Genomic DNA, 13,049 nt, shown 5'->3' with positions numbered 1-13,049 from the left:
GGATCAGTGCTGGGTCCATTGTTATTTGTCATCTATATCAATGATCTGGATGATAATGTGGTAAATTGGATCAGCAAGTTTGCTGATGATACAAAGATTGGAGGTGTAGTAGACAGTGAGGAAGGTTTTCAGAGCCTGCAGAGGGACTTGGACCAGCTGGAAAAATGGGCTGAAAAATGGCAGATGGAGTTTAATACTGACAAGTGTGAGGTATTGCACGTTGGAAGGACAAACCAACGTAGAACATACAGGGTTAATGGTAAGGCACTGAGGAGTGCAGTGGAACAGAGGGATCTGGGAATACAGATACAAAATTCCCTAAAAGTGGCGTCACAGGTAGATGGGGTCGTAAAGAGAGCTTTTGGTACATTGGCCTTTATTAATCGAAGTATTGAGTATAAGAGCTGGAATGTTATGGTGAGGTTGTATAAGGCATTGGTGAGGCCGAATCTGGAGTATTGTGTTCAGTTTTGGTCACTAAATTACAGGAAGGATATAAATAAGGTTGAAAGAGTGCAGAGAAGGTTTACAAGGATGTTGCCGGGACTTGAGAAACTCAGTTACAGAGAAAGGTTGAATAGGTTGGGACTTTATTCCCTGGAGCGTAGAAGAATGAGGGGAGATTTGATAGAGGTATACAAAATTATGATGGATATAGATAGAGTGAATGCAAGCAGGCTTTTTCCACTGAGGCAAGGGGAGAAAAAAACCAGAGGACATGGGTTAAGGGTGAGAGGGGAAAAGTTTAAAGGGAACATTAGGGGGGGCTTCTTCACACAGAGAGTGGTGGGAATATGGAATGAGCTGTCAGATGAGGTGGTAAATGCGGGTTCTTTTTTAACATTTAAGAATAAATTGGACAGATACATGGATGGGAGGTGTATGGAGGGATATGGTCTGTGTGCAGGTCAGTGGGACTAGGCAGAAAATGGTTCGGCACAGCCAAGAAGGGCCAAAGGGCCTGTTTCTGTGCTGTAGTTTCTATGGTTCCTATGGTTAATACAACAGGCATTATAACTGCCAGATTGCAGAGTACATACTCTGCAGTTTTAAGTGTGTACTGCTTAATTTCTATCCATCATTTATATTTTGTATAATGTGGGAATCAGTGTGGAGATATTTGAGGGAGAGGTTATCACCAGATATATCTGTTGGGATGCACCAATTGAAGTAAAGCAATGTCAGGTTGAGAACCATAATGACCTGAGACATTGATTATGACTATCCATAAGCCCTTCACTGCCCCCATCCCTGGGGAGAAGCAGAGCATTTTGTCAGAGTTGCTCTCACTTAAGGTCACCTGCAGGAATGCATAGTTCTGGTGCAAACTCGAGGAAGTGATTGAAATTCACCAAATGATTCTTAAAGATATACAGGTGTTGGCAAAAGCGAAGTTCCCGAGCAATATGTGGGACAGTGTGACCCAGGAGGTGGGGGGGGGGGGGGGGAGTGAGGCAGCGACTTGGGGGTAGTGAGAGTAACTGGGGAATGATAATGTCAGTAGTTTAGAGAGCTGATTAACGTGCCATGGATTATGCAGAACATAAATACTGAGTACAGTATATGAGGGGTATTCAGAGTTGGATAACCCAGTCTTCCTGACAATGCTGAAGGAAGGCCTGAGCTCAGATCAGCCCAGCTGGAAGTAGGGATTTGGGGATAGCAGTAGGATAGACCTACTCTGCAATAGTGTCATGGCCGGTGAGATAGACCAGAAGAGGGGGGAGAGAAGTGACAAAATGTCTGTAGTGAATGTAGCTGCTGTGATGTCACAGAGAACTTGCTTGTGTGCCAGCAGCTGAGGCACATAGAAAGGAACTGCTGAAATAGGTGAGGGAGGGTGAAGGAGGGGATTTGTTGCAGCTGTGGCTTACCAGGCCATGGTTACAGACAGTGCCCTGAAAAACAAGAGAAGTGTGAAAATTACTCACCAGAACAGGCAGAATCCACAGGAGCACCCTCTCTTTCTGATTTGGGTACTGACCAGATTATCAGTGGTGGTCATCCAAGAGGTTTATTGGGGAGCCAGCAATGTGAAATGTTAGTGGACAGTATCAACAGTATTGATAACTGATCTACCCTTGCCATGAATAGGGAGGTGATTTACATTACCAGTGCAGGACGAGGCTGGAGAGAAGTCTAGTATAACTTAAGATTGAAGGAGTGCGGCTTCCTCAAATGGAGACCATCCCGACCCCTCCGGTACGTTGATGAGAGGGCCTGTGAGCCTGATACATTCACCTTGCTGGTGCCCCTGACCAGAAAGTAACCGCTGCAGAGTTTTAGCTATCAGAGAATGAAGGGGGGGGGGGGGGGAGAGAAAGAATGTGATTAAACTGCAATCAGACAACAGGGAAGGAGTCAACAGGCTTATGAATGACGAGACTACATTTTAAAGATTGTTGGTCAAATTTCTGGAACAATCTCTGCTTAGAGTCTTGTAGGCAGCCAGTAGGGATGATAGCGTAGATGTAGGTGAACACAGAGTAATTGGGGAATGGGTTCCGAAGCAGGGCAGTTTTGCTGCGCTATTTGATTAGATCCTCCTTAAGGTTTGGTTTTCCGTGGAATAAATTTATTTTTGTCCAGGAGGGCCAAGAGGATGGACTGTTAGAGCATACCTGGACTTAGGATATATAGCAAAAGATTAACTTCAGCAACCAATCTTCAGACCTGAAAGTGGATTGTAGATTAAATTTAAAATGCAGCCCTGGATAATAGGTTCCTAGCACTGTGAGCAGCAGTTAATGGAAAAACCAGACAATGTTGATTAACATTCATTTTGGGTGTGTGCAGTGTGGCTGCAAAGGAGGAGATGTGAAAATTATATGTAATTCGAAGGAAGCATTGTAGGTACACTGTAAATAGAGAATTGTCCTTTGATCTTTAGCAAATAAAATGTCATGTAATATTGGGTTGAATAGGTCTCATCCTCTGAAAGAGGATCAATCTGATGTCTGCTGCTCATTTTTGTTGAACAAAACACTTCTATATCCACTAGCTTCAATCTCTCTCCGGTGACTTTGTTCACATCACAAAAGCAGAAAGGGACTTCCTCCAAAGTTGGGGTGAGGGGAACGAAGAAAGGCCAGCATTAGAGCATGTGCATGAAGAAGGTGAGTTAGATATAATAAAGGGGACAGAGAAAAGTTATTACAAAATGGATGCACTCCTGAACTGGTCGGGAGCTTAGATGGGGTGTGACTGAAGCTTGGTGCAGGTTAGAAGTGTTAAAGGACTGCCTGTGGAACAGCAGCCAACACCTTCGGGAGGACAGATTACAGAGGAATGGTAACCTTCCCAAATACTCCTGCTCTCTGAGCCCGGGGGGGCACGGAAACTGCAACCGACAGACACCGAAGCAACACACACTCCTTACCCAGAGCGTCCAGAGGCTTGATGGGTGTTGCTTCCAATGACAGCTTGATATCTTTGGGCACCATCTCAGGTTTGTTCTCAGTGACGCCATTCTGCCTCCTGTCAATAAGTGGAAAATTCAGAAGAAGCCCAAGAACTGGCTGCTCACTGAGTGGTCGCCCACTCACCAGCCGGCTCATTTTTCAACATATCAGCATCTATGTTTCATAACATCACTGTGGGCTAGAGAATTCTAAAGCTTCAGAACAAAGAAATTCTGAGTTTCAGCCAAGCCTTTGAGACTCGAAACCCTTAATTCTCTCCTCACCCCAGGAGGCAACTTCGTCAAACTCACCATGTCAGACCTTAGAATTGGTATATTTCAATCTCATTTATTTTAATTCCAGGTTGTAGAAGCCTAGTCTAGTATAACTCACCTTAAGCATCAGACCTGTCAACTCAGGAATCAGATTAGTGGACCTCTACTACATTCCCTCTCCAGCAAGCATCTCATTATTAGATAAGGACCCCAACATTGTACACAATCACTCCAGGAATGCTATCACCAACCATCCATCTCATTGTAGTGAGACACATTTATTTCAAGAGTCTTTGCTTATAATCTATCTGCATCTGGACAGGCAAAGACCAATCACGGACAGTCAGTTGGCTTTGTGCATGGAGGTTGTGTCTCACAAATTTAGACCACAAGGTATAGGAACAAATTAGGCCATTCAGCCTATCGAATTTGCTCTGCCATTCCATCATTACTTATTTATTATCCCTCTCAACCCCATTCCCTTGTAACCTTCTGAAGCTCTAACTAGTCAAAAAACTATCAAACTCAGTTTTAAGTAGACCAAATGACTTGGCCTCTACAAGCTGCCTGTGGCATTGAATTCCAGAAATTCACCATCCTCTTGCTAAAGAATTCCTCCTCATCTCTGTTCTAAATGAACGCCCTTCTATTCTGAGGCTGTGCCCTCTGGTCCTAGATTACCCCTCTATCAGAAACATCCACTCCATCTAGACCTTCCAATGTTTGGTAGGTTTCAATGAGACCCCACTTCGTTATGCTAAACTCCAGTGTCCACAGGCCCAAAGCCATCAAATACTGATCATACATTAACCCTTTCATTCCTGGGATGAATCTCGTGAGCCTCAAGTTCAATTGTCGCTCAACCATGCACAAGAATACAGCCAAATGAAACATTGTTCCTCTGGAGCTAAGGTGTACAGTACATACAGTCACACACAGCACGGAGCTCATACAGTTATGACAGCACATAGAGTGCCTATAAAAAGTATTCACTCCTCCTTAGAAGTTTTCAAGCTTCGTTGTTTTACAAAACTGAATCACAGTGGATTTAATTTGGCTTTTTTTGACCATGATCAACAGAAAAAGACTCTTTCATGTCGAAGTGAAAACACATCTCTACAAAGTGATCGAAATTAATTACAAATATGAGTCACAAAACCATTGATTGCATAAACATTCACCCCCTTGAAGTCAGTATTTGTAGATGTATCTTTTGACAACAATTACAGCCTTGGGTCTCTATCAGCTTTGCACATCTGGACACTGCAATTTTCCCCTATTCTCTTTACAAAACTGCTCAAGCTCTGTCAGATTGCATAGGGATCATGAACGAACAGCCCTTTTCAAATCCAGCCACAAATTCTCATTTGGATTGAGATCCGGACTCTGACTTGGCCAGTCCAGGATATTAACTTTGCTGTTTATAAGCCAATCCTGTGCAGCTTTGGTTTTATGCTTGGGGTCATTGTCTTGCTGGAAAACAAACCTTCTCTCAAGTTGCAGATCTCTTGCAGACTGCATCAGGTTTTCCTCCAGGATTTCCCTGTATTTTGCTGCATTCATTTTACCCTCTACCTTCACAAGCCTCCAGGGCCTGCTGCAGTGAAGCATCCCCACAGCATGATGCAGCCACCACCATGCTTCACATTTGGGATGGAGTGTTTTTGATGATGTGTGGTGTTTGGCTTACGCCAAACATAGCGTTTAGTCTTATGACCAAGAAGCTCAAATTTGGTTTCATCAGACCATAGAACCTTCTTCCAGCTGACTTCAGAGTTTCCCAAATGCCTTCTGGGAAATTATAGCCGAGATTTCATGTGACTTTTTTTTTTCTAACAGTGGTTTTCTCTTTGCCACTTTCCCATATAGCTGCGACTGGCGAAGCACTCAGATAACAGTTGTTGTATTCGCAGTCTCTCCCAGCTCAGCCACTGAAACTTGTAACTCCTCCAAAGTTGTCATAGGTCTCATGGTGCCCTCCCTCACTCATCCCCTTCTCGCACGGTCACTCAGTTTTTGACAACCATCTGCTTCTGGCAGGTTTACAAGTGTCAAATCCTTTCCATTTCTTGATGATTGACTTAACACTACTCTGAGGGATATTCAGTGACTTGGAAATTTCCTTGTAACCATCTCCTGACCTGTGTTTTTCATTAATCGTTTTGCAGAGTTGTCTTCATGGTATAGTTTTTGCCAGGATACTGACTCACTAGCAGCTGGACCTTCCAGATAGAGCTGCAGTTTTACTACAATCAATTGAAACACCTCCACTGCACACAGGTGATCTCCATATAATAATGTGACTTCTAAAACCAACTGGCTGCACGAGTGATACTTTGGTATGTCATATCAAGGGTAGGGATATGTGAATAAGTACACAATCAATTATTTTATGTTTCATATTTGTAATTAATTTAGATCACCTTACAGGCACTGTACAGTCACAAAGTAACATCAGCACAAATCTTAGTGGCCTGAAGATTGATGATGCACAGGATATTTTCCTGGAGCTACGTTTCCACAAGAACAACCAGTTCCTCTTCACGTGCGGGGTCAGTCGCAGACAAAGACAATCCAGCTTGTCTCACACTGTCAGTCGCAGACAAAGACAATCCAGCTTGTCTCACACTGTCAGTTGCAGACAAAGACAATCCAGCTTGTTTTACACAGAGTCAGTCGCAGACAAAGACAATCCAGCTTGTCTCACACTGTCAGTCGCAAAGACAATCCAGCTTGTCTTACACTGTCAGTCGCAGACAAAGACAATCCAGCTTGTCTCACACTGTCAGTCGTAGACAAAGACAATCCAGCTTGTCTCACGCTGAGTCAGTCGCAGACAAAGACAATCCAGTTCGTCTCAAGTTGAGTCAGTCGCAGATAAAGGCAATCCAGTTAGTCGTCCAGGGAGCAAACACTGGAGATCAGTACTGACGGAAGAGCGGGCCAGCAGGGCCCAGCCCCCAACCTCACACGGATTCCAGCACAACTGAGGCCACTCAGCTCTGCCACTGTTGCTCTCACCAATGAACCAGACTTGCAGTATTTGTATTACCAATGTCTAATAAGGGTTTGAAATCACAAGACAAATGTTCAAGACACTTACACCATTTGCTAGACCCAGAGAGGCCACTGCGACCAAACATGCCTTTGGACCCTCTCCAATGCCAGCACATTCTTTGTTAGATACGGGGCCTAAAGCTGCTCACAGTACTCTAAGTGCAGTATAACTAATGCCTTACAAAGCATCAGCATTACTTGACCGATTTTGTTGGAGGGAACCAAAAGGATTGACGAGGACAGGGCAAGAGACATAGTCTACTTCATGTTTAGCAAGGCTTTTGACAGCGTCCCATATGGTAGCCAGGTCCAGAACATTAGATCACATGGGTTTCAGGGTGAGCTATCCACTGGAAATCAAAATGGGCTTGCTGGAAGGGTTGTTGGTCTGTGAGCAGAGGTGTGCTGGGTCCTCTGCTGTTCATCATCTATTTGGAAGAAAATGCAGGCAGTGGGGTTTGAAGGTGTGCAGATAGTCTTAGCAATAGAAAAGTACAGCACAGAAACAAGCTCTTCAGACAATCCAGTCCATGGTGAACCATTTAAACTGCTACAACTGTCAATCTGTACTGGGACCATTGCCCTCCATATCCCTACCTTCCATGTCTCTTAAATGTTGAAACTGCACTACTTGAACTGGCAGCTCATTCCACACTCCCATGAAGGAGTTTCCCCTCATGTTCCCCCTAAACTTTTCACCTTTCACCCTTAACCCATAACCTCCTGTAGTCTCACGCAATCTCAGTGGCAAAGCGTGCTTGGAGTTACTCTATCTATATAACCTCAATTTTGTATACAGTACCTCTATCAATTCTCCTCTCAATCTTCTATGTTCCAAGGAATAAAGTCCTAACCTTTTCAAACTTTCCACATAACTCAGGTCCTCCAGACCCAGCAACAACCTTGTAAATTTTCTCTGTGCTCCTTGAACGTTATTTACATCTATCCTGTAGGAAGGTGACCCAAAAAACTCCAAATTTGGCCTCACCAATATCTTATGGAACTTCAACATAACATCCCATTTCCTGTACACAATGCTTTGAATTATGAAGACTAATGTGCCAAAAGCTTTCCTCAAGACCCCATCAAGCTGTGACACCACTCTCAATGAATTATGAACCTGTACTCCCAGATCTTTGTTCTACCACACTCCTCAGTGTCCTACCATTCACTGTGAAAGACCTACCCTGGTTGATCCTACTGAAGTGCAACACCTCACTCTTGTCTGCATTAAATTACGTCAGCCATCTTTCAGCCCAGTTTTTCAGCTGGTCTAGATTCCGCTGCAAGCTGTCATACTCTTCCTCATTGTCCACTACACCTCCAGTCTTGATGTCCTTCCCACATTTACTGATCTACTTAGCCACATTATCAGCCAGATCGTTTATTTAGATGACAAGTAATTATGCACTCCGCACCTTGGGGATTTTAATTTTCCATACATTGATTGGGACTCCCATACTGTTAGGGGTCTAGATGGTTTAGAGTTTATAAAATGTGTTCAGGAAAGTTTTCTAAATCAATATATAGAGGGACCAACTAGAGGGGATGCAATATTGGATCTCCTGTTAGGAAACAAGTTAGGACAAGTGACAGAAGTCTGTGTAGGGGAGCACTTTGGTTCCAGTGATCATAACACCATTAGTTTCAACTTGATCATGGACAAAGATAGATCTGGTCCTAGGGTTGAGGTTCTTAACTGGAAGGAGGCCAAATTTGAAGAAATGAGAAAGGATCTAAAAAGCGTGGATTGGGACAGGTTGTTCTCTGGCATGGATGTGATCGGTAGGTGGGAAGCCTTCAAAGCGGAAATTTTGAGAGTGCAGAATTTGTATGTTCCTGTCAGGATTAAAGGCAAGGTGAATAGGAATAAGGAACCTTGGTTCTGAAGGGATATTGCAACTCTGATAAAGAAGAAGAGGGAGTTGTATGACAGCTATAGGAAGCAGGGAGTAAATAAGGTGCTTGAGGAGTATAAGTGCAAGAAAATACTTAAGAAAGAAATCAGGAGGGCTAAAAGAAGACATGAGGTTGCCTTGGCAATCAAAGTGAAGGATAATCCAAAGAGCTTTTACAGGTATATTAAGAGCAAAAGGATTGTAAGGGATAAAATTGGTCCTCTTGAAGATCAGAGTGGTCGGCTATGTGCGGAACCAAAGGAAATGGGGGAGATCTTAAATAGGTTTTTTGCGTCTGTGTTTACTAAGGAAACTGGCATGAAGTCTATGGAATTAAGGGAAACAAGTAGTGAGATCATGGAAACTGTACAGATTGAAAAGGAGGAGGTCCTTGCTGTCTTGAGGAAAATTAAAGTGGATAAATCCCCAGGACCTGACAGGGTGTTCCCTCGGACCTTGAAGGAGACTAGAGTTGAAATTGCAGGGGCCCTGGCTGAAATATTTAAAATGTTGCTGTCTACAGGTGAGGTGCCGGAGGATTGGAGAGTGGCTCATGTTGTTCCGTTGTTTAAAAAAGGATCAAAAAGTAATCCAGGAAATTATAGGCCAGTAAGTTTAACGTTGGTAGTAGGCAAGTTATTGGAGGGAGTACTAAGAGACAGAATCTACAAGCATTTGGATAGACTGGGACTTATTAGGGAGAGTCAACATGGCTTTGTGCGTGGTACGTCATGTTTGACAAATCTATTGGAGTTTTTCAAGGAGGTTACCAGGGAAGTGGATGAAGGGAAGGCAGTGGATATTGTCTACATGGACTTCAGTAAGGCCTTTGACAAGGTCCCGCATGGGAGGTTAGTTAGGAAAATTCAGTCGCTAGGTATACATGGAGAGGTGGTAAATTGGATTAGACATTGGCTCGATGGAAGAAGCCAGAGAGTGGTGGTAGAGAATTGCTTCTCTGAGTGGAGGCCTGTGACTAGTGGTGTGCCACAGGGATCAGTGCTGGGTCCATTGTTATTTGTCATCTATATCAATGATCTGGATGATAATGTGGTAAATTGGATCAGCAAGTTTGCTGATGATACAAAGATTGGAGGTGTAGTAGACAGTGAGGAAGGTTTTCAGAGCCTGCAGAGGGACTTGGACCAGCTGGAAAAATGGGCTAAAAAAATGGCAGATGGAGTTTAATACTGACAAGTGTGAGGTATTGCACGTTGGAAGGACAAACCAACGTAGAACATACAGGGTTAATGGTAAGGCACTAAGAAGTGCAGTGGAACAGAGGGATCTGGGAATACAGATACAAAATTCCCTAAAAGTGGCGTCACAGGTAGATATGGTCGTAAAGAGAGCTTTTGGTACATTGGCCTTTATTAATCAAAGTATTGAGTATAAGAGCTGGAATGTTATGGTGAGGTTGTATAAGGCATTGGTGAGGCCGAATCTGGAGTATTGTGTTCAGTTTTGGTCACCAAATTACAGGAAGGATATAAATAAGGTTGAAAGAGTGCTGAGAAGGTTTACAAGGATGTTGCCGGGACTTGAGAAACTCAGTTACAGAGAGAGGTTGAATAGGTTGGGACTTTATTCCCTGGAGCGTAGAAGAATGAGGGGAGATTTGATAGAGGTATATAAAATTATGATGGGTAGAGATAGAGTGAATGCAAGCAGGCTTTTTCCACTGAGGGAAGGGGAGAAAAAAACCGGAGGACATGGGTTTAGGGTGAGGGGGGAAAAGTTTAAAGGGAACATTAGGGGGGACTTCTTCACACAGAGAGTGGTGGGAGTATGGAATGAGCTGCCAGACGAGGTGGTAAATGCGGGTTCTTTTTTAACATTTAAGAATAAATTGGACAGTTACATGGATGGGACGTGTATGGAGGGATATGGTCCGTGTGCAGGTCAGTGGGACTAGGCAGAAAATGGTTCGGCACAGCCAAAAAGGGCCAAAAGGCCTGTTTCTGTGCTGTAGTTTCTATGGTTTCTATGAAGGAGGGTGAATGGAGACCGTACAGAGGTTTATAAAATCATCCTTGGCATAAACAAGGTGAACAGGTAGTCTTTTCCCCCAGGGTAGGGGAGTCTAAAGTTAGGGGTCACACATTTAAGGAGAGAGGGGAAAGAGTTAAGAGGAACTTGAGGGACAACTTTTCCTCATACAGAAGGTGGTAGGTATATGGAACAAGCTGCCAAAGGAAGTGTTTGAGGCAGGTGCAATTGCAATGCTTACAGGATATTTGGACAGATACATCAACATGAAAGGTTAAAAAGGATACGGGCCAAACGCAGGAAAGTGGGAGTAGCTCAGGAAGTTACTTTGGTCGCATGGATGTGATGGGTCAAAGGGTCCATTTCCTGCTGTACAACTATGAACACAAGATGAAAATTCAAATACTATTTGACTTCCTAATAGCTGGCTGAATCAACATAACAGCTTCCAGGGTCTCAAATTGAATATACCAATACCCTTGTATGAAAATCCTACAAAGAAAGTAGTGGGTATAGCCTTGTCTATCACAGGTAAAGCCCTCCCACCATTAGGCATATCTACATGAACCATTATCAAGGATCCCCACCATCCAGGCCATGCTCTCCTCTCACTGCTGCCATCAGGAAGAATGTACAGAAGCCCCAGGACCGACCCCACCAGGTTCAGGGACAGTTATTATCCATCAAACATCAGCCTCCTGAACAAGGGGGGATAACTTCACTCAACTCAACACTGAACTGTTCCCACAACCTAGGGATTCACTTTCAAGGACTCTTCATCTCATGTTCAGTTCCTGATGACATTCATGACATTCCTGGTCAAAACTTCTCCATGGACGGCTTCCAGACTGTTTCCGCTGACCGGAAGTGCTCTGAGAGTGGTAAGCGTAAAGGAGTTGGGGGCTTGCTGTTCTGGTTAACAACAGATGGTGCAATCCGGGTCATATTATGATCGAGGAACGTGTTTGTAGACCGGATATTGAACTTTTTGCTGTTGGGCTCCGGCCATATTCCACTGAGATACAACACTGGGCGGCGCGGGAGGTCGTTCCTGCCTGTGGCCATCGAACTTGCAGCTCCTCCCGTGGAGGGTCAGACACCCTGAGCCAATAGACTGGTCCTGGACTTATTTTCCATCTGGCATAGTTTGCATTTTGTTGTTTGATTGTTTGTGGTTTTTGTATTGCTATATTTATGCTCTATTCTTGGTTGGTGCGGCTGTAACGAAACCCAATCTCCCTCAGGATTCATAAAGTAGATCTATCTATCTTCTCAATATTTATTGCTTAATTATTTATTATTAATTCTCTTTTTTTTGTATTTGTACAGTTTGTCTTTTGCACATAGGTTGTTTGTCTGACCTGTTGGGTGTGATCTTTCATTAACTTTTTTTGTGTTTCTTTGAGTTGTATATAGTGACATATATGTACTTTGAACTTTGAAAATATTTTCTGAAGCATGGGCGCACATTTGCAAACCCCACCCCACAAGAACTATCCTAGAATCTATGGAATTTTGGAGATTAACAACCTGTTGCGCCTATCTCTTTCAAAATTTTGGGATTTTGTGATATTTATCGAGTACTTGGAATTTATCAACTTTCAGGCTCAAAAACGCATCCAGTATTTGTAAAAGAGAAATAATCTTTTTTCATTTCCTTCCTGGGTTCGAGGGTCACCCACAGCTTCTTCCTCACTGCCAGAGGGAAGTGGATCTAATCAGGAATTATTCCCTGGCTTATGCCAAAACTCGACCAACCTGTCTCTTCTCAGCCTCGGCTTCTGTTTTCCCGCTAGGGTTCGAAGTTCGTCATCTGATGGATGCTTAAATCGGAAGAGACTGCAAAGTAGAAGACACAGTAAGATTAAAAATGAACTTCATTTGTCACATGTACATTGAAACACAGTGAAATGAGTCATTTGCAGTCCAAGGATGTGCTGGGCAGCCTGCAAGTGTCGCCATGCTTCTGGTGCCAACGTGGCACGCCCACTACTCACTAACCCTAACCTTTGTGTCTTTGGAATGTGGGAAGAAACCAGAACAACCAACACCCCTGATCACAGACAGAACGTACAGACAGCGGCGGGAATTGAACTGATTGGTGGCTCTATAAAGTAACATGTTAACTGCAACACTATCATGCCACCCGTCTGAAATCACGAATCCCGTGGGGCAAGCGAGAGCACAAAGGGTTTGAATTTATTAATGTCAGATCAGGTACAAGGCAGGTTATAGTTTATACCCCAGGGTGGGGGTGAAGTGGGTTAGTGGTAGATGGGGGGGGGTCATGGAGGAGAAAGCAGGGACAAAAATGTGGGAAGGTGATGGTGATAAGTCATTCTGTAGAGGAGAAAGCCCCTGTTTATACCTACACATACATATACACAAGAAAGGGTGGTGGTAAAAGGCCAGCAACATCATCCCACCCA

At 43.7% G+C, this 13,049-nt stretch overlaps 1 protein-coding gene across 1 annotated transcript in view; it reads right to left on the bottom strand.

The window, feature by feature from the left end:
- The window catches only part of tmem161a (transmembrane protein 161A), a 52,054-nt gene that overhangs the window by 33,965 nt on the left and 5,040 nt on the right, over positions 1 to 13,049 (bottom strand). The window contains exons 3-4 of the mRNA XM_072243962.1: positions 12,379 to 12,459; positions 3,380 to 3,477 (exon numbers count right to left, since the gene is read on the bottom strand). Coding sequence (XP_072100063.1) covers positions 3,380 to 3,477; positions 12,379 to 12,459 — 179 coding nt within the window. The remainder of the gene's footprint in view (positions 1 to 3,379; positions 3,478 to 12,378; positions 12,460 to 13,049) is intronic.

The sequence above is a fragment of the Mobula birostris genome, chromosome 26 (assembly GCF_030028105.1).
Source record: "Mobula birostris isolate sMobBir1 chromosome 26, sMobBir1.hap1, whole genome shotgun sequence".
NCBI classification, from domain to species: Eukaryota; Metazoa; Chordata; class Chondrichthyes; order Myliobatiformes; family Myliobatidae; genus Mobula; species Mobula birostris.
This window is presented reverse-complemented; position numbering and strand designations above follow the sequence as displayed.